The sequence below is a fragment of the Tachyglossus aculeatus genome, chromosome 7 (genome assembly GCF_015852505.1).
Source record: "Tachyglossus aculeatus isolate mTacAcu1 chromosome 7, mTacAcu1.pri, whole genome shotgun sequence".
Lineage (NCBI taxonomy): Eukaryota > Metazoa > Chordata > Mammalia > Monotremata > Tachyglossidae > Tachyglossus > Tachyglossus aculeatus.
In genome coordinates, this window is record NC_052072.1 from 422,886 (window position 1) to 442,293 (window position 19,408).

Genomic DNA, 19,408 nt, shown 5'->3' on the forward strand with positions numbered 1-19,408 from the left:
GGACAACAAAACAAAACACGTGGACGGGTGTCCAGTCGTCAGAATAAATAGAAGTAAAGCTAGGGGCACATCATTGACAAAATAAATACAACAGTAAATATGTACAAGTAAAATAAATAGAGTAATAAATCTGTACAAACATATATACAGGTGATAGGGTAAGAGCTTGGCTTAAGAAGCAGCGTGGCTCAGTGGAAAGAGCCTGGGCTTTGGAGTCAGAGGTCACGGGTTCAAATCCCGGTTCCGCCAACTGTCAGCTGGGTGACTTTGGGCAAGTCACTTCACTGGGCCTCAGTTACCTCATCTGGAAAATGGGGGTTAAAACCGTGAGCCCCGCCGTGGGACAACCTGATCACCTTGTAACCTCCCCAGCGCTTAGAACAGTGCTTAGCACATAGCGCTTAACAAATACCATCATCATCGTCAATCGTATTTATTGAGCGCTTACTGTGTGCAGAGCACTGTACTAAGCGCTTGGGAAGTCCAAGTTGGCAACATATAGAGACGGTCCCTACCCAACAGTGGGCTCACGGTCTAAAAGGGGGAGTCCATCACTATTATTATTATTAACATAGCAGTTTGGATGGAGAGGAAAGGCTGGATTTCAGCAATGTGGTGGAGGTGGAAGCGACAGGATTTGGTGACAGATTGAATCTGTGGGTTGAGTGGGAGGGAGGAGCCGAGGATAACTCCAAGGTTACGGGCTTGTGAGACAAGTGGGATGGCAGTGACGGGAAAGATCAGTCGGGGAACAGGGATTGGGTGGGAAGATGAGGAGTTTTGTTATGGATGTGTTAAATTGGAGGCGGAGGGTGGGACATCCAAGGAGAGATGCCCTGAAAGCAGGAAGAGACTGCAAGACTGCAAAGGATTTATTGAGCGCTTCCCTACGGATCAGGGCTGGAGGCGGAGGTTTGGGAATCATCCGCAAAGAGGTGGGAGTTGAAACCCTGGGAGCAGATAATAATAATAATAATAATGGCATTTATTAAGCGCTTACTATGTGCAAAGCACTGTTCTAAGCGCTGGGGAGGTTACAAGGTGATCAGGTTGTCCCTGGTGGGGCTCACAGTCTTAATCCCCATTTTCCAGATGAGGTCGCTGAGGCCCAGAGAAGTGAAGTGACTTGCCCAAAGGGCTGGAGGCGGAGATTTGGGAATCATCCGCAAAGAGGTGGGAGTTGAAACCCTGGGAGCAGATAATAATAATAATAATAATGGCATTTATTAAGTGCTTACTATGTGCAAAGCACTGTTCTAAGCGCTGGGGAGGTTACAAGGTGATCAGGTTGTCCCTGGTGGGGCTCACAGTCTTAATCCCCATTTTCCAGGTGAGGTCGCTGAGGCCCAGAGAAGTGAAGTGACTTGCCCAAAGGGCTGGAGGCGGAGATTTGGGAATCATCCGCAGAGAGGTGGGAGTTGAAACCCTGGGAGCAGGTAATAATAATAATAATGGCATTTATTAAGTGCTTACTATGTGCAAAGCACTGTTCTAAGGGCTGGGGAGGTTACAAGGTGATCAGGTTGTCCCTGGTGGGGCTCACAGTCTTAATCCCCATTTTCCAGATGAGGTCACTGAGGCCCAGAGAAGTGAAGTGACTCGCCCAAAGTCACACATCTGACAGTTGGCAGAGTGGGGATTTGAACCCATGACCTCTGACTCCAAAGCCCAGGCTCTTTGCTACTGAGCCACGCTGCTTCTCCAAGGGAGTGGGTGTAGAACTCTGCACATAGTAAGCGCTCAATACGATTGATGATGATGATGATGATGACTAGAAGGGGACCCAGAACTGAGCCTTGAGGGACCCCCACAGTCAGCGGGCAAGTCACTTAACTTCTCTGTGCCTCGGCTATCTCATCTGTAAAATGGGGATTAGGATTGTGAGCCCCCCCAGTGGGAACACCTGATCACCTTGTTACCTCCCCAGTGCTTAGAACAGTGGTTTGCACATAGTAAGCGCCTAATAAAATGCCATCATCATTATTATTATTAGTGGGTGGGAGGCAAAGGAGACTGAGGATGAACAGCCAGAGAGATAGGAGGAGAACCAGAAGAGGACAGTGTCAGGGAAACTGAGGTAGGATAAATCCTCCCTGACTAGGGTCTCTCCTCTCCACCCTTCCCCTGGCTCCCGCATCACCTAAGCGCTTGGTTCTGAACCCCCTGAGCACTTTATATTAGACTGTGAGCCCACTGTTGGGCAGGGACTGTCTCTATATGTTGCCAACTTGTACTTCCCAAGCGCTTAGTACAGTGCTCTGCACACAGTAAGCGCTCAATAAATACGATGGATTGATTTATGTTTGGTTTTGTTGTCCGTCTCCCCCTTCTAGACTGTGAGCCCACTGTTGGGTAGGGACCGTCTCTATATGTTGCCAACTTGGACTTCCCAAGTGCGTAGTACAGTGCTCTGCACACAGTAAGCACTCAATAAATACGATTGATTGACTGATTGATTGATTATGTACCGATCCCACCCCCACAGCCCTTCTGTACGGATCTTGATTTTTGGTTGAGTCTCTTACCTGGAATTTAATTTAGTATCCAGTCTCTTACCTGGAATTTAGTTTAGTATCCGTCTCCCTGCTTGATTGAAATCCCCTTGAGGGCAGCAGTTATATCTAATCAGTTAATTGTATTTATTGAGTGCTTACTGTGTGCAAAACACCACACACTACTTCTTTTTGTTCTGAGGCCTTGGCACCTGTCCACATGTTTTGCTTTGTTGTCCGTCTCCCCCTTCTAGACTGTGAGCCCGTTGTTGGATAAGGACCATCTCTATGTGTTGCCAATTTGTACTTCCCAAGCGCTTAGTACAGTGCTCTGCACACAGTAAGCACTCAATAAATATGAATGAATGAATACTAAGTGAGAAGCAGCGTGGCTCAGTGGAAAAGAGCACGGACTTTGGAGTCCAGAAGTCCTGGGTTCAAACCCCGGCTCTGCCAACTGTCAGCTGTGTGACTTTGGGCAAGTCACTTCACATCTCTGTGCCTCAGTTCCCTCATCTGTAAAATGGGAATTAAGACTGTGAGCCCCCCATGAGACAACCTGATCACCTTGTAACCCCCCCAGCGCTTAGAACAGTGCTTTGCACATAGTAAGTGCTTAATAAATGCCATCATTATTATTATTATTATTATTATAAGTGCTGGGGAGAGAACAATTTAACAGACACATCCCCTGCCCACAGTTAGCTTACAGTCTAGAGGGGGGGACAGGAAGTAATAAAAATAAATAAGTGACGGATATGGACATAAGGGCTGTGGGGCAGGATGGGGTGGGAGATGAATAAAGAGCCCGGGCTTTGGGGTCAGAGGTCATGGGTTCAAATTCCGGCTCCACCACTTGTCAGCTGTGTGACTTTGGGCAAGTCTCTTAACTTCTCTGTGCCTCAGTTCCCTCATCTGTAAAATGGGAATTAAGACTGTGAGCCCCACGTGGGACAACCTGATCACCTTGTAACCTCCCCAGCGCTTAGAACAGTGATTTGCACATAGTAAGTGCTTAATAAATGCCATCATTATTATCATTATTATTATTATAAGTGCTGGGGAGAGAACAATTTAACAGACACATCCACTGCCCACAATTAGCTTACAGTCTAGAGGGGGAGACAGGCAGTAATAAAAACAAGTGACGGATATGGACGTAAGGGCTGTGGGACAGGATGGGGTGGGAGATGAATAAAGAGCCCGGGCTTTGGAGTCAGAGGTCATGGGTTCACATCCCGGCTCCGCCGCTTGTCAGCTGTGTGACCTTGGGCAAGTCACTTCACTTCTCTGGGCCTCAGTTCCCTCATCTGTAAAATGGGGATGAAGACTGTGAGCCCCCAGTGGGACAACCTGATCACCTTGTAACCTCCCCAGCGCATAGAACAGTGCTTTGCACATAGTAGAGAAGCAGCGTGGCTCAGTGGAAAGAGCCCGGGCTTTGGAGTCAGAGGTCATGGGTTCGAATCGTAGCTCCACCACATGTCTGCTGTGTGACCTTGGGCAAGTCACTTAACTTCTCTGGGCCTCAGTTCCCTCATCTGTAAAATGGGGATTAAGGCTGTGAGCCCCACGTGGGACAACCTGATCACTTTGTATCCCCCCAGCGCTTAGAATAGTGCTTTGCACATAGCAAGCGCTTAACAAATGCCAACATTATTATTGTTATTATTAAGCACTTAATAAATGCCATTATTAATTAATTAAAGGGGCAAGTCTGGGTGACGCAGAAGGGAGGGGGAGGCGAGGAAAAGGGGTCTCAGTGTGGCAGGCCCCCAAGCTCCCAGCGCGGGAGGCCTTAGTAAACACCTCCCAGGCCAGACCACCCAAACTACCTCCTCCGCATTTACGCAGGCAGCAGCCACCCGCAGCTCGCTGGAGCACCTCGATTGCCAAAGGCCTTTGAGTTCTCCCCCACGGGCTCCTCTTCCAGTTCTTAAATAATAATAATGATGGCATCTGTTAATAATAATAGTAATAATAGCATTTATTAAGCGCTTACTATGTGCAAAGCACTGTTCTAAGCGCTGGGGAGGTTACAAGGTTGTCCCACGTGGGGCTCACAGTCTTAATCCCCATTTTACGGATGAGGTCACTGAGGCACAGAGAAGTGAAGTGACTTGCCCAAAGTCACACAGCTGACAAGCGGGGGAGCGGGGATTTGAACCCATGACCTCCGACTCCAAAGCCCGGGCTCTTTCCACTGAGCCACGCTGCTTCTCCAGGCAGGGCTTACTGTATGCAAAGCACTGTTCTAAGCGCTGCGGGGGGGATCCAAGGTGATCAGGTGGTCCCACGTGGGGCTCACAGTCTTAATCCCCATTTTACAGATGAGGTCACTGAGGCTCAGAGAAGTGAAGTGACTTGTCCAAAGTCTAACAGCTGACAAGTGGCGGTCAGGATTAGAACCCATGACCTCTGGCTCCCAAGCCCGGGCTCTTTCCAAAGAGCCACGCTGCTTCTCTGTCCTTGTCTACTTGTCCAGTTTTTTTTTTTAATGGCATTTCATTCATTCATTCATTCAATCAATCGTATTTATTGAGCGCTTACTGTGTGCAGAGCACAGTACTAAGCGCTTGGGAAGTACAAGTTGGCAACGTATAGAGACGGTCCCTACCCAATAGTGGGCTCAGTCTAGAAGTTATTAAACGCTTAGTATGTGCAAAGCACTGTTGCTAAGCGCTGGGGAGGTTACAAGGTGATCAGGTTGTCCCACGGGGGGCTCACAGTCTTAATCCCCATCGTACAGATGAGGGAACTGAGGCAAAGAGAAGTTAAGTCAATCAATCAATCAATCAATCGTATTTATTGAGCGCTTACTGTGTGCAGAGCACTGTACTATGCGCTTGGGAAGTACAATTTGGCAACAAATAGAGACAGTCTCTACCCAACAGCGGGCTCACAGTCTAGAAGGGGGAGACAGAGAACAAAACCAAGCATACTAACAAAATAAAATAAATAGAATAGATATGTACAAGTAAAATAAATAAATAAATAATTAGAGTAATAAATATGTACAAACATATATACATACATACAGGTGCTGTGGGGAAGGGAAGGAGGTAAGATGGGGGGATGGAGAGGGAGACGAGGGGGAGAGGAAGGAAGGGGCTCAGTCTGGGAAGGCCTCCTAAGTTAAGTGACTTGCCCAAAGTTGCACAGTTGATAAGTGGCAGAGCCAGGATTCGAACTTGTGACCTCTGCCTCCAAATCCTGTGCTCTTTCCACTGAGCCATGCTGCTTCTCTAGTTGTCCAGTCGTATTTATTGAGCACTTACTGTGTGCAGAGCACTGTCCTAAGCGCTTGGGAAGTGCAAGTTGACAACATCTAGAGACGGTCCCTACCCAACAGCGGGCTCACAATCTAGAAGGGGGAGACGGACAATAAAACCAAACATGTTAACAAAATAAAATAAATAGAATAGTAAATATGTATAAGTAAAATAGAGTAATAAATATGTATAAACATATATACAAGTGCTGTGGGGAGGGGAAGGGGAAGGAAGGAAGGAGAAAGGGAAGGAAGGAAGGAGAAGGGGAAGGAAGTTGTCCATTTCTTATTCACATCATCATCAATCGTATTTATTGAGCGCTTACTGTGTGCAGAGCGCTTGGGAAGTACAAGTTGGCAACATATAGAGACGGTCCCTACCCAACAGTTCGCATCTACTTCCCCAGTTATGGCGTCAGCTCCTTGAGGTCAGGAATTGTGTCTTCTACTTCTGTTGGAGTCTCTCCGGTGACGAGGGCAGTTTTCTGCATAAACAGTGGCAGCACCGTGTTCGAGCCCGAGAATCTGAAGGATCTGAGTTCTATTCCCGGCTCTGCCATTTGGCTGCTGTGTGACCCCGGTCACCTCATCCGTAAAATGGGGATGAAAATCAATCAATCAGTCGTATTTTTGAGCGCTGACTGTGTGCAGAGCACTGGACTAAGCGCTTGGGAAGTCCAAGTTGGCAACATATAGAGACGGTCCCTACCCAACGGTGGGCTCACAATCTAAAAGAAAAATAAACACGTGGCTCAGTGGAAAGAGCCCGGGCTTTGGAGTCAGAGGTCATGGGTTGAAATCCCGGCTCCGCCACTTGTCAGCTGGGTGACTTTGGGCAAGTCACTTCACTTCTCTGGACCTCAGTTCCCTCATCTGTAAAATACGGGTTCGTTCGTTCATTCATTCGGTCGTATTTATTGAGCGCTTACTGTGTGCGGAGCACTGGACTAAGCGCTTGGGAAGTACAAGTTGGCAACATAAAGAGACGGTCCCTACCCAACAGCGGGCTCATGGTCTAGAAGGGGGAGACGGACAACAAAACAAAACATATTAACAAAATAAAATAAATAGAATAGATATGTGCAAGTAAAATAAATAAATAGAGTAATAAATCAGTACAAACATATATACAGGTGCTGTGGGGAAGGGAAGGAGGTAAGGCGGGGGAGATGGAGAGGGGGAGGAAGAAGCAGTCTGGCTCAGTGGAAAGAGCCTGGGCTTTGGAGTCAGAGGTCATGGGTTCGAATTCCGGCTCCACCACATGTCTGCTGTGTGACCTTGGGCAAGTCACTTAACTTCTCGGAGCCTCGGTTACCTAATCTGTAAAAAATGGGGATGATGACTGTGAGCCCCACGCGGGACAACCTGATCACCTTGTATCCCCCCTCCCAGCGCTTAGAACAGTGCTTTGCACCTAGTAAGCGCTTAACAAATGCCATTATTATTATTATTATTATTATTATTCTCTGAGCCTCAGTTACCTTATCTGCAGAATGGGGATTAAGACTGTGAGCCCCACGTGGGACAACCTGATCGCCTTGTATCCCCGCAGTGCTTAGAACAGTGCTCTGCACATAGTAAGCGCTTAATAAATGCCATCGTTATCAGCAACTGACAGAAACAACACAAAAACTCGATCAAATCGATTGTTCGACTCTCACGTTCCAGCCCGCGACCTTGATGGGTCACGGTAGAGTGAGCTCTTTTTGCATTTTCTTAAGAGCCAAGTTGCTTTACAGCCCAATTCCTAGAGGCCTCTGCTCCCAGAAATCCAGCAAATAATAATAATAATAATGATAATAATAATAATAATAATGTTGGTATTTGTTAAGTGCTTACTATGTGCCAAGCACTGTTCTAAGCGCTGGGGTAGGTACAAGGTGATCAGGTTATCCCACGTGGGGCTCACAGTCTTCATTCCCATTTTACAGATGAGGGGACTGAGGCCCAGAGAAGTGAAGTGACTGGCCCAAAGTCACACAGCTGACAAGCGGTGGAGCCGGGATTTGAACCCAGGACCTCTGACTCCTAAGCCCGGGCTCTTTCCACTGAGCCACACTGCTTCGTTTCAATAAACCGAAACGTCCCTCTGGCAGCTGCGGGGGCCGGGCCAGCGTGCAGGCGACCTCCCAAAACCAACACGGGCCCCGGCACTGCCCTGAGCGAGACGCCGCCGGGGCCAGACGGCGGCCCGCAGTCAGAGGTCATGGGTTCAAATCCCGGCCCTGCCAATTGTCAGCTGGGTGACTTCGGGCAAGGCACTGCTCTGGGCCTCAGTTCCCTCATCTGTAAAATGGGGATTAAGACTGTGAGCCCCCCGTGGGACAACCTGATCACCTTGGAACCTCCCCAGCGCTTAAAACAGTGCTTTGCACGTAGTAAGCGCTTGGGGAGGTTACAAGGTGATCAGGTTGTCCCACGGGGGGCTCACAGGCTGTTGCTGCAAAGGATCAAAATCAATCAATCAATCGTATTTATTGAGCGCTTACTATGTGCAGAGCACTGTACTAAGCGCTTGGGAAGTACAAATTGGCAACACATAGAGACAGTCCCTACCCAACAGTGGGCCTGTTGCTCCCAGCACAAGGCGCAGGGCTTTTCTCCGTCCTTCGGTTGGAAAGCCATGATCAGAGCTTCCCTTCTGATGATGATGATGGTATTTGTTAAGCGCTTACTACGAGCAGAGCACTGTTCTAAGCGCTGGGGGGGATACAGGGTGATCAAGTTGCCCCACGTGGGGCTCACAGTCTTTATCCCCATTTTACAGATGAGGGAAGTGAGGCTCAGAGAAGTGAAGTGACTTGCCCGAGGTCACACAGCAGTCAGGTGGCGGAGTCGGGATTCGAACCCCTGACCTCTGACTCCAAAGCCGGGCTCTTCCCACTGAGCCACGCTGCTTCCCTCTGCCCAGCCGAGAGGCTGTGAATGCCAAAGGAGGTGCTTTGTGCGTGCGGAGCGCCGTACTGGGCGCTTGGGGAGAGTCCCATGCAGTAGAGCCGGTAGACAGCAATCCCTGCCCGTGAGAGGTTTACAGTCTAGATTCCCGATCTAGATTCTAGATTCCCAGTCTAGATTCTAGATTTCAAGGCCCTGCTGAGAGCTCACCTCCTCCAGGAGGCCTTCCCAGACTGAGCCCCTTCCTTCCTCTCCCCCTTGTCCCCCTCTCCATCCCCCCCCATCTTACCTCCTTCCCTTCCCCACAGCACCTGTATATATGGATAGATGTGTGTACATATTTATTACCCTATTTATCCTGTATATATGTATATATGTTTGTACATATTTATTACTCTATTTATTTTACTTGTACATAGCTTTTCTATTTATTTTATTTTGTTGGTATGTTTGGTTTTGTTCTCTGTCTCCCCCTTTTAGACTGTGAGCCCACTGTTGGGTAGGGACCGTCTCTGTATGTTGCCAACTTGTACTTCCCAAGCGCTTAGTCCAGTGCTCTGCACACAGTAAGCGCTCAATAAGTACGATTGATGATGTTGATGATGATGATATCCCTGGCCCGGGAATCCCCCACTGTTGGGTAGGGACTGTCTCTATGTGTTGCCAATTTGTACTTCCCAAGCGCTTAGTACAGTGCTGTGCACATAGTAAGCGCTCAATAAATACGATTGATGATGTTGATGATGATGATATCCCTGGCCCGGGAATCCCCCACTGTTGGGTAGGGACCGTCTCTATATGTTGCCAACTTGTACTTCCCAAGCGCTTAGTACAGTGCGCTGCACACAGTAAGCGCTCAATAAATGCGGATGAATGAATGAATGAATAAATGCCATTATTATTATTATTATTATTATTATCATCATCCAAAGCCCGCTCCGAAGGAGAAGCGGCAGGGCCTAGTGGACAGAGCAAAGCCTGGAGGCAGAGGATCTGGGTTCTAATCCCGGCTCTGCCCCTGGTCTGCTGTGTGATCTTGGACAGGCCACTTCGCTTCTCTGGGCCTCCGTTTCTTCACTCAATCAATCAATGGTATTTATGGGGTCCTTACTACACGCAGAGCACTGTACTAAGCGCTTGGGGTGTGAGCCCGTTGTTGGGTAGGGACCGCCTCTATATGTTGCCAACTTGTAGTTCCCAAGCGCTTAGTACAGTGCTCTGCACACAGTAAGCGCTCAATAAATACGATTGAATGCAATACAACAGAATTAGAGGATACGCTCCCTGCCTGGAGCGAGTGTACAATCTAGGGACTGTAACATGGGGATTAAAATTTGTACTTCCCAAGCGCTTAGTACAGTGCTCTGCACACAGTAAGCGCTCAATAAATACGATTTTATGCAATACAACAGAATTAGAGGACACGCTCCCTGCCCGGAGCGAGTGTACAATCTAGGGACTGTAACATGGGGATTAAAATTTGTACTTCCCAAGCGCTTAGTACAGTGCTCTGCACATAGTAAGCGCTGAATAAATACGATTGATGATGATGATGATGATGATTAAAAGCCTGTTCTCCCTCCTGCTTAGACCGTGAGCCCCGTATGGGACGGCGACTGTGCCCAACCTGATTAAATTGTACCTACCCCAGTGCTTAGAGCAGTGTTGGACACGTAGTAAGCGCTTGACAAGTACCATTACAAAACCAAACAAATCAGATAAAGTTCCCGTGTTTCCTGGCCTTAATTAATTAATGACGGCATTTATTGAGCGCTTACTATGTTCAAAGCACCGAGCTGGGGAGGTTACAAGGTAATCAGGTTGTCCCGCCGGGGGCTCACAGCCTTAATCCCCATTATCCAGGTGAGGGAACTGAGGCCCAGGGAAGTGAAGTGACTGGCCCGAAGTCACCCAGCTGACGTTGGCGGAGCCGAGATTCGAACCCACGACCTCCGACTCCAAAGCCCGGGCTCTTTCCACTGAGCCCTGCTGCTTCTCTGCCATCCAACTGACCATCCAAATCAATCAATCAATCAATCAATCGTATTTATTGAGCGCTTACTATGTGCAGAGCACTGTACTAAGCGCTTGGGAAGTACAAATTGGCAACAATTTGGCAACAAACCCTGCCTCGGTCCTCCTGGCACCCCACGCCATTGGCGGCTCCCGACCGGACCGCGTGTCCGCGGCCGGAACGTCGGAGGGAATCCGGACTTGAATTTCCGGTCCGTTTCCGTGAGCCGAGGCCTCTCCCGCCGGACTCGTGTGTCGGCGTTGGCCGGTCGGCAGCGGGTCCCGCGTCGGCCCACGGAGGCCTCTGAGGAACGCGGAGTCCTCCCGGTGGCATCGTCATCGTCGATCGTATTTATTGAGCGCTTACTACGTGCGGAGCACTGGACTAAGCGCTTGGGGGTCGGCCCGCGGGGCCCCGCCGAGGCCCCTTGGGAGTCGGTGCCAGGAATGCCGTTTCCTTCGCAGGTGAAGTCCGTCATCAACCTCCTGTTTGCCGCCTACACGGGAGACGTGTCCGCCCTGCGCAGGTGAGCCGCGCACACGTGTGAGCACGCGCGCACCAGCTCCCTCTCGGGCCATAGCCGTGTTCCGGGACGTGGCGTGTTGGCGTGGCGGCCGGGGGGTGGGCAGGACCCCCCGCTGACCCCTAACCTCTCCCCCATTCTGGGGCCCTGGTGGGCATTCATTCATTCATTCAATCGTGCGTGCAGAGCACTGGACTAAGCACTTGGGAAGTCCAAGTTGGGAACATGTAATAATAATAATAATAAGTGGCATTTGTTAAGCGCTTACTATGTGCAAAGCACTGTTCTAAGCGCTGGGGGGGATACAGGGTGATCAGGTTGTCCCACGTGGGGCTCACCGTCTTAATCCCCATTTTCCAGATGAGGGAACTGAGGCCCAGAGAAGTGAAGTGACTTGCCCAAGGTCACACAGCAGACGTGTGGTGGAGTCGGGATTCGAACCCGTGACTTCTGACTCCAAAGCCCGGGCTCCTTCCACTGAGCCACGCTGCTTCTCTGTAGAGACGGTCCCGACCCAACAGTGGGCTCACAGTCCATTCATTCAGTCGTATTTATTGAGCGCTTTACTGTGTGCAGAGCGCTGTACTAAGCGCTTGGGAAGTACACGTTGGCAGCATCTAGAGCCAGTCCCTACCCAACAGCGGGCTCACAGTCTAGAAGGGGGAGACAGACAACAAAACATATTAACAAAATAAAATAAGTAGAGTGCGGCTCAGTCTTCCGTCCGAGCCCGTAAGCCGTAAGAGAGCCGGGCCGGGGGGAAATGAAAGCATTTGGGAGACAACAATAATGATAATAATATTGAAAATTATAATATTTCTCAAGTGCCCACTCTGTGCCAGGCGCTGTACTAAGCGCTGGGGTGGATACAAGCAAACTGGATTGGACCCAGCCCCTGACCCCCGTGGGGCTCACGGTCTCGATCCCCAATTTTAGTGATTAGGTAACTGGAGCCCGGAGAAGGGAAATGACTTGTCCAAGGTCCCACAGCAGACACAGGGCGATGTTGGGGGGCGGAGGTGGCCCGAGTAGGGCGCGGTTGTGGAAGGGGGACCCCGCTTCTGCTCCCCAGGTTCGCCCTGTCGGCCATGGACATGGAACAGCGCGACTACGATTCCCGCACGGCCCTCCACGTCGCCGCCGCCGAAGGTACCGCCCGCCCCCGGGCCCGTGTGTGTCCGCTGAGCCCATGTGTGCCCGCTGAGCCCACGTGTGTCCACGTGCTCATTGAGATGCGCCCGCCGAGCCCACACGTGTCCACGTACTCATTGAGATGGGCCTGCTGAGCCCATGTGTGTCCATGTGCTCATTGAGATGGGCCTGCTGAGCCCATGTGTGTCCATGTGCTCATTGAGATGGGTCTGCAGAGCCCACGTGTGTCCATGTGCTCATTGAGATGCATCCGCCGAGCCCACGTGTGTCCACGTGCTGATTGAGATGCACCCGCTGAGCCACGTGTGTCCATGTGCTCATTGAGATGTGCCCGCCGAGCCCATGTGTCCACGTGCTCATTGAGATGCGCCCGCTGAGCCACGTGTGTTCATGTGCTCATTAAGATGGGCCCGCCGAGCCCATGTGTGTTCACGTGCTCATTGAGATGTGCCCGCCAAGCCCACGTGTGTCCACATGCTCCTTGAGATGTGCCTGCCGAGCCCATGTGTGTCCATGTGCTCGTTGAGATGTGCCTGCCGAGCCCACTTGTGTCCACGTGCTCATTGAGATGTGCCCGCCGAGCCCATGTGTGTCCATGTGCTCATTGAGATGGGCCTGCTGAACCCATGTGTGTCCATGTGCTCATTGAGATGGGCCTGCTGAGCCCATGTGTGTCCATGTGCTCGTTGAGATGGGCCTGCTGAGCCCATGTGTCCATGTACTCATTGAGATGTGCCCGCTGAGCCCATGTGTGTCCATGTGCTCATTGAGATGGGCCTGCTAAGCCCACGTGTGTCCATGTGCTCATTGAGATGTGCCCGCCGAGCCCATGTGTGTCCATGTGCTCGTTGAGATGGGCCTGCTGAGCCCATGTGTGTCCACGTGCTCGTTGAGATGGGCCTGCTGAGCCCATGTGTGTCCATGTGCTCGTTGAGATGCGCCTGCTGAGCCCATGTGTCCATGTACTCATTGAGATGTGCCTGCTGAGCCCATGTGTGTCCATGTGCTCATTGAGATGGGCCTGCTGAGCCCACGTGTGTCCACGTGTTCATTGAGATGTGCCCGCCAAGCCCACATGTGTCCATGTGCTCATTGAGATGGGCCTGTTGAGCCCATGTGTGTCCACATGCTCATTGAGATGTGCCCGCCAAGCCCATGTGTGTCCATGTGCTCATTGAGATGTGCCCGCCGAGCCCACGTGTGTCCATGTGCTCATTGAGCTGTGCCCGCCGAGCCCACGTGTGTCCACGTGCTCATTGAGATGTGCCCTCCGAGCCCATGTGTGTCCATGCGCTCATTAAGATGGGCCTGTTGAGCCCACGTGTGTCCATGTGCTCGAGATGTGCCCGCCGAGCCCATGTGTGTCCACGTGCTCGTTGAGATGGGCCCGCCGAGCCCACGTGTGTCAGCTCAGCGGTCTCTGTGTGTTTCTAGGGCACGTGGAAGTCGTCAAGTTCTTGCTGGAGGCCTGCAAGGTCAACCCTTTCCCCAAGGACAGGTGAGCCCAGCCCCGCCGGGCCCCCCCGGACCCCCCCGGGTGGGTGAGGCCCCGTCGGGAAGTGAGGCGGGGAGGCCCGGGGGGTGGGGAGGGGGTCTGAGACCCCTGCAGCCGCAGGAGGGAGGCGGAAGTCCGAGCGGGACCCCCCCCCCCCCCGCCCCCGGCCCGGGACACCCGCCCGCGCGGACGCCACGCTGCCTCTGCGGCAGGTGGAACAACACGCCGATGGACGAGGCGCTGCACTTTGGCCACCACGACGTGTTCAAGATCCTGCAGGAATACCAGGTCCAGTACACGCCGCCCGGAGACCCCGGCCACGACGGCGCCCAGGGCAGCCAGACGGTGCACAAGAACCTGGACGGGCTGTTGTAGCCGCCCCCGGCCCGCCCCCGCCCGCTCCCCCACCCCCCCCCCGCGCCAGCCAGCACCGTCGCTTCCCCGGCCTCGCCGTCGTCTTCCTAATTTATTCGTCAGTCCGTCCTTGGTGCCACCTCGGGGCACTGGAGCTGGGGCCCGGGCGGCGGGTGGGCGTGAAGGGTTGCGGGGCGGCCCCGGCTGACCAAAAGGCACCAAACTTTCACATTCCTGGGGGGTGGGAATGGGGGCGGCCCCTGACCCCCGCCGGATCCCGGCCTCCCTGCCCTGCCCACATTCGGCCCTCTCCCTGGGCGGCAGCCCACCCGTCACCCGCCCCGTCCGGGATGATGCCCGCCCTCCAGCCGCCCGAGGGAGGCCACGAGGGGCCTTCTCGGGGAGGTGGATCAGCTTGGCTTTGATGGACGCCCAACCTGGGCCTCCTCGGCTTCTCCCGGTAGTGAAATAGCCGGGGGTCGTCCCCGCTGAGCCCCGCCGCCCTTCCCCAACTCCCGCATCCTCCCGGGCACCCGCGGCCCACCCCCTCACACCATCACACCCGCTCCGGCCCGGCCCGGGCCACCGCGCCCGGCCTCCGCCGATAGGATGGTGGTCGCCGGGGTCCCCGAAGCCCCCCTTCCCTGCTCCCGGCAACCCATCTCCCCCGCCCCCCCGGCTTCAGCTGTGGGTGAGGTGCCCGGCGGGCATCCTCTGACGGCGGCCGCCGTCGCTCAGACCCGTCGGGCGCACGTCCGTTAGCGGGGCCGTTTCTGTCGTCCGTGAAATCAGAGCTCGCTGCGCTCTCGGGCCAAATAAAGGAGTGTCCGACCGGCTGGGCCCCCGTCCTTGTGTCCGTCCCGGCCCCCCGGCCCGCCGCCCCGTCCGGGGTGGGAGGCGGCATCGACCGACCGCACATCAATCAATCGATCGTATTTATCGGGCGCTTACTGTGTGCAGAGCACTGTACTGAGCGCTTGGGAAGTCCAAGTCGGCAACATCTAGAGACGGTCCCTACCCAACGGTGGGCTCACAGTCGAGAAGCACCCCCAAGCAGGTTGGTGCCCACGCTGGGGGTCCCCACAGTGGGTGGCGGGAGAGGGAGGGACGCGCCCCCGTTTTCCTGGGCCACCCCGGTTGACCGGACCGGTCACTGGCCCGAAGCGGGGGTGAGGGTGGGAGGCCCCAGACAGAAGAAGTGGAGATGGCCGAGTGGGTGGCTGAGTAAGGGGGTGCTCTGTATGTCTCTGTGGGGGGGTGTTGGCTGGCTAGGCTCTATAATAGTAATAATAATAATAATAATAATAATAATAATAATGATGGCATTTGTTAAGCGCTTACCGTGTGCAAAGCACTGTTCTTAGCGTTGGGGGGCTACAGGGTGATCAGGTTGTCCCACGGGGGGCTCACAATCCTAATCTCAGAAGCAGCGTGGCTCCGTGGAAAGAGCTGTGGCGTCAGAGATCGTGGGTTCAACTCCTATCTCCGCCAACTGTCAGCTGGGTGACTCTGGGCAAGTCACTTCGCTTCTCTGGGCCTCAGTTCCCTCATCTGGAAGATGGGGATGAAGACTGGGAGCCCCCTGTGGGGTAACCTGATCAACCTTGTAACCTCCCCAGCGCTTAGAACAGTGCTTTGCACATAGTAAGTGCTTAATAAACCATTATTATTATTATTATTAATCCCCATTTTCCAGATGAGGTAACTAGGGCTCAGTGAAGTGACTTGCCCAAAGTCACACAGCCGATAATAATAATAATAATAGCATCTATTAAGCGCTTACTATGTGCAAAGCACTGTTCTAATAATAATAACAATAATGGCATTTATTAAGTGCTTACTATGTGCAAAGCACTGTTCTAATAATAACAATAATAATGGCATTTATTAAGCGCTTACTATGTGCAAAGCACTGTTCTAAGCGCTGGGGAGCTTACAAGGTGATCAGGTTGTCCCACGGGGCGGGGGGGGGGTGGGGGGGGGGCTCACAGTCTTCATCCCCATTTTCCAGATGAGGGAACTGAGGCCCAGAGAAGTGAAGCGACTCACCCAAAGTCACCCAGCTGACAGTTGGTGGAGCCGGGATTTGAACCCATGACCTCCGACTCCAAAGCCCGGGCTCTTTCCACTGAGCCACGCTGCTTCTCTTCGCTGGGGAGGTTACAAGGTGATCAGGTGGGCTCACAGCCTTCATCCCCATTTTCCAGCTGAGGGAACTGAGGAACGGAGAAGTGAAGCGACTTGCCCGAAGTCACCCAGCTGACAGTTGGCGGGGCCGGGATCTGAACCCATGACCTCTGACTCCAAAGCCCGGGCTCTTTCCACTGAGCCACGCTGCTTCACCCAGGCTCGGCGGTGGCGGGGGCACAGAGGTTGGGGGGCTTTAGGGGGTCCCACCGGGGCCGCGGGAGGGCCCGGGGCTTTGTCCGGTAGCCTCGCGGGCCCTGCGGCCCCGAGGTGCTTCGGGTCCTCGGGCCCGGGCCCCCCTCCCCACGGGGACCCCCGGCGCGGCCCCACGGGGACCCCCGGCACGGGGCGAGGGTGGGAGGGGAGCAGACGCCGCAGCCAAACTGGGGAGGCATTTTAATAAAATGACGATAAATAGGCAGGGGGGCCACACGGCCTTCCGTCCGTCCGTCCGTCCGCTGTAAAGCAAGGTTGCCATGGCAACAGAAGCTGGCACCCCACCTCAGGAGGGTTAAAGGGCGAACCGCGAGGCACAAAGAGACCCCCCCATAGGCATGGGCACGTGTAGGGCGTGTGTGCTTCATCCCGTGTTGTCCGTTGGGCCGCGTGTGGCAGTGGCTGGCACGGATTCTCCCCTGGCCTGGTCTCGTCCGGGCAACCGTTTTGCGTTTTTGCGGTGTGGTGGAAGCGTCTTCTCACCCTGGCTCCGCGTCCGGCGGGCGCCGCGGACACCGTGGGGGCCCGGGACTCCATCGTGACCTTGTGCCACGTTTTCCCGAGGTTGGGGAATCCGCTCTCGGGGCCGCGGTGCCTGTGCCCGCCGGCCCGCTGGGGTGGGGGGTGAGGGGGCGCGGGCTCAAGCTGGCAGAGCTCGTTGCCACCCTGGGGTGGGGGCGGGAGGGGGCAACTTGGACTTCCCAAGCGCTTAGTCCAGTGCTCTGCACACAGGAAGCGCTCAATAAATACGATTGATTGAAGTGGAGGCTCCCGCTCGGTCCCCCCGCCTCCCCCAGATGGGCATCTCTCTCCCACGTGCAGACACACGCGTGCACGCCCGTGTTGGTACCACCCTGTACCTTGAGGGCGAGGGGATCAAACCCAGTACTGACCAATGATGATGGCATTTGTTAAGCGCTTACTATGTGCACAGCACTGTTCTAAGCGCTGGGGGGGATACAAGGTGATCGAGTTGTCCCATGGGGGGCTTACAGTCAATCCCCATTTTACAGATGAGGGAACTGAGGCGCAGAGAAGTTAAGTGACTTGCCCAAGGTCACACAGCAGACATGTGGCGGAGCCAAGATTCGAAGCCCCGGCCTCTGACTCCAAAGCCCGTGCTCTTTCCACCGCGCCACGCTGCTTCTCTATCGTATTTATCAATCAATCGTGTTTATTGAGCGCTTACTGTGTGCAGAGCACCGGACTAAGCGCTTGGGAAGTCCAAGATGGCAATATAGAGAGGCGGTCCCGACCCCACAGCGGGCTTACAGTCTAAAAAACGGTTCCCAGTCCATGTGGGAGGCGGGGTGGGGAGCGAAGGGCAGCGGGCGGGCGGCGTGCCCGTCTCTTCCCACCCCAGTGGAGTCTTACCGTGGCCGTGGGGGCCTGGGGGGCGTCGCGTCAGGAAGCGGGGGGGGCCCGGGATGCCCCGAGGCCCGGGAGGGACGCGGGGGTGGCATGGGACGCGGCGGAGGTGCCTTGGGCGAGCGGGAGTCTGCGGCCTCCGCGGATGGCGTGAGCGGCGCTGGGGTCCCGTGGGTCGCCGTGGCGACGGGCTGGCTCAAGTCTGGTAGGCCGCGTTCATCTGGGAGGGCGAGGCCCGTCAGCCCACCCCAAGTGGGACCCCAACCCCAACGCGGACCCCCGCCGGACCACCCCCTGACTCCCCCTCCGGGACTGCCTGTGGCCAGGGAATCAATCAATCAATCAATCGTACTGATTGAGCGCTTACTGTGTGCAGAGCACTGGACTGAGCGCTTGGGAAGTCCAAGTTGGCAACATATAGAGACAGTGGGCTCACAGTCTAATATTAGTTTCCCCCTTTTAGACTGTGAGCCCACTGTTGGGTAGGGACTGTCTCTAGATGTTGCCAACTTGGACTTCCCAAGCGCTTACTACAGTGCTCTGCACACAGTAAGCGCTCAATAAATACGATTGATGATAATGATGATGATGACTGTATATGTTGCCAACTTGAACTTCCCAAGTGCTTAGTCCAGTGCTCTGCACACAGTAAGCGCTCAATAAATACGATTGATGATGATGATGATGACTGTCTCTATGTTGCCAACTTGTACTTCCCAAGTGCTTAGTACAGTGCTCCGCACACAGTAAGCGCTCAATAAATACGATTGATGATGATGATGATGCCTGTCTCTATATGTTGCCAACTTGTACTTCCCAAGCGCTTAGTCCAGTGCTCCGCACACAGTAAGCGCTCAATAAATACGATTGATGATGATGATGACGACTGTCTCTATATGTTGCCAACTTGTACTTCCCAAGCGCTTAGTCCAGTGCTCCGCACACAGTAAGCGCTCAATAAATACGATTGATGATGATGATGACTGTCTCTATATGTTGCCAACTTGGACTTCCCAAGCACTTAGTCTAGTGCTCCGCACACAGTAAGCGCTCAATAAATACGACTGATGATGATGATGATGCCTGTCTCTATACGTTGCCACCTTGTACTTCCCAAGCGCTTAGTACAGTGCTCCGCACACAGTAAGCGCTCAATAAATACGATTGATGATGATGATGACGACCGTCTCTAGATGTTGCCAACTTGTACTTCCCAAGCGCTTAGTCCAGTGCTCCGCACACAGTAAGCGCTCAATAAATACGATTGATGATGATGACTGTCTCTATATGTTGCCAACTTGTACTTCCCAAGCGCTTAGTCTAGTGCTCCGCACACAGTAAGCGCTCAATAAATACGACTGATGATGATGATGATGCCTGTCTCTATACGTTGCCACCTTGTACTTCCCAAGCGCTTAGTACAGTGCTCCGCACACAGTAA

At 53.5% G+C, this 19,408-nt stretch overlaps 2 protein-coding genes across 3 annotated transcripts in view; one reads left to right on the forward strand and one right to left on the reverse strand.

Moving 5' to 3' along the window:
* Positions 1-15,028, forward strand: part of GLS (glutaminase) — a 130,047-nt gene extending 115,019 nt beyond the window's left edge. The window contains exons 15-18 of the mRNA XM_038749414.1: positions 11,137-11,198; positions 12,268-12,344; positions 13,782-13,845; positions 14,055-15,028. Coding sequence (XP_038605342.1) covers positions 11,137-11,198; positions 12,268-12,344; positions 13,782-13,845; positions 14,055-14,217 — 366 coding nt within the window. The 3' untranslated portion in view covers positions 14,218-15,028. The remainder of the gene's footprint in view (positions 1-11,136; positions 11,199-12,267; positions 12,345-13,781; positions 13,846-14,054) is intronic.
* Positions 15,029-17,853: 2,825 nt separating this feature from the next.
* The window catches only part of STAT1 (signal transducer and activator of transcription 1), a 55,655-nt gene continuing 54,100 nt past the window's right edge, over positions 17,854-19,408 (reverse strand). For both annotated transcript variants that reach the window (XM_038749002.1, XM_038749001.1), the window contains exon 24: positions 17,854-18,187. In XM_038749002.1, coding sequence (XP_038604930.1) covers positions 18,164-18,187 — 24 coding nt within the window. In that variant the 3' untranslated portion in view covers positions 17,854-18,163. The remainder of the gene's footprint in view (positions 18,188-19,408) is intronic.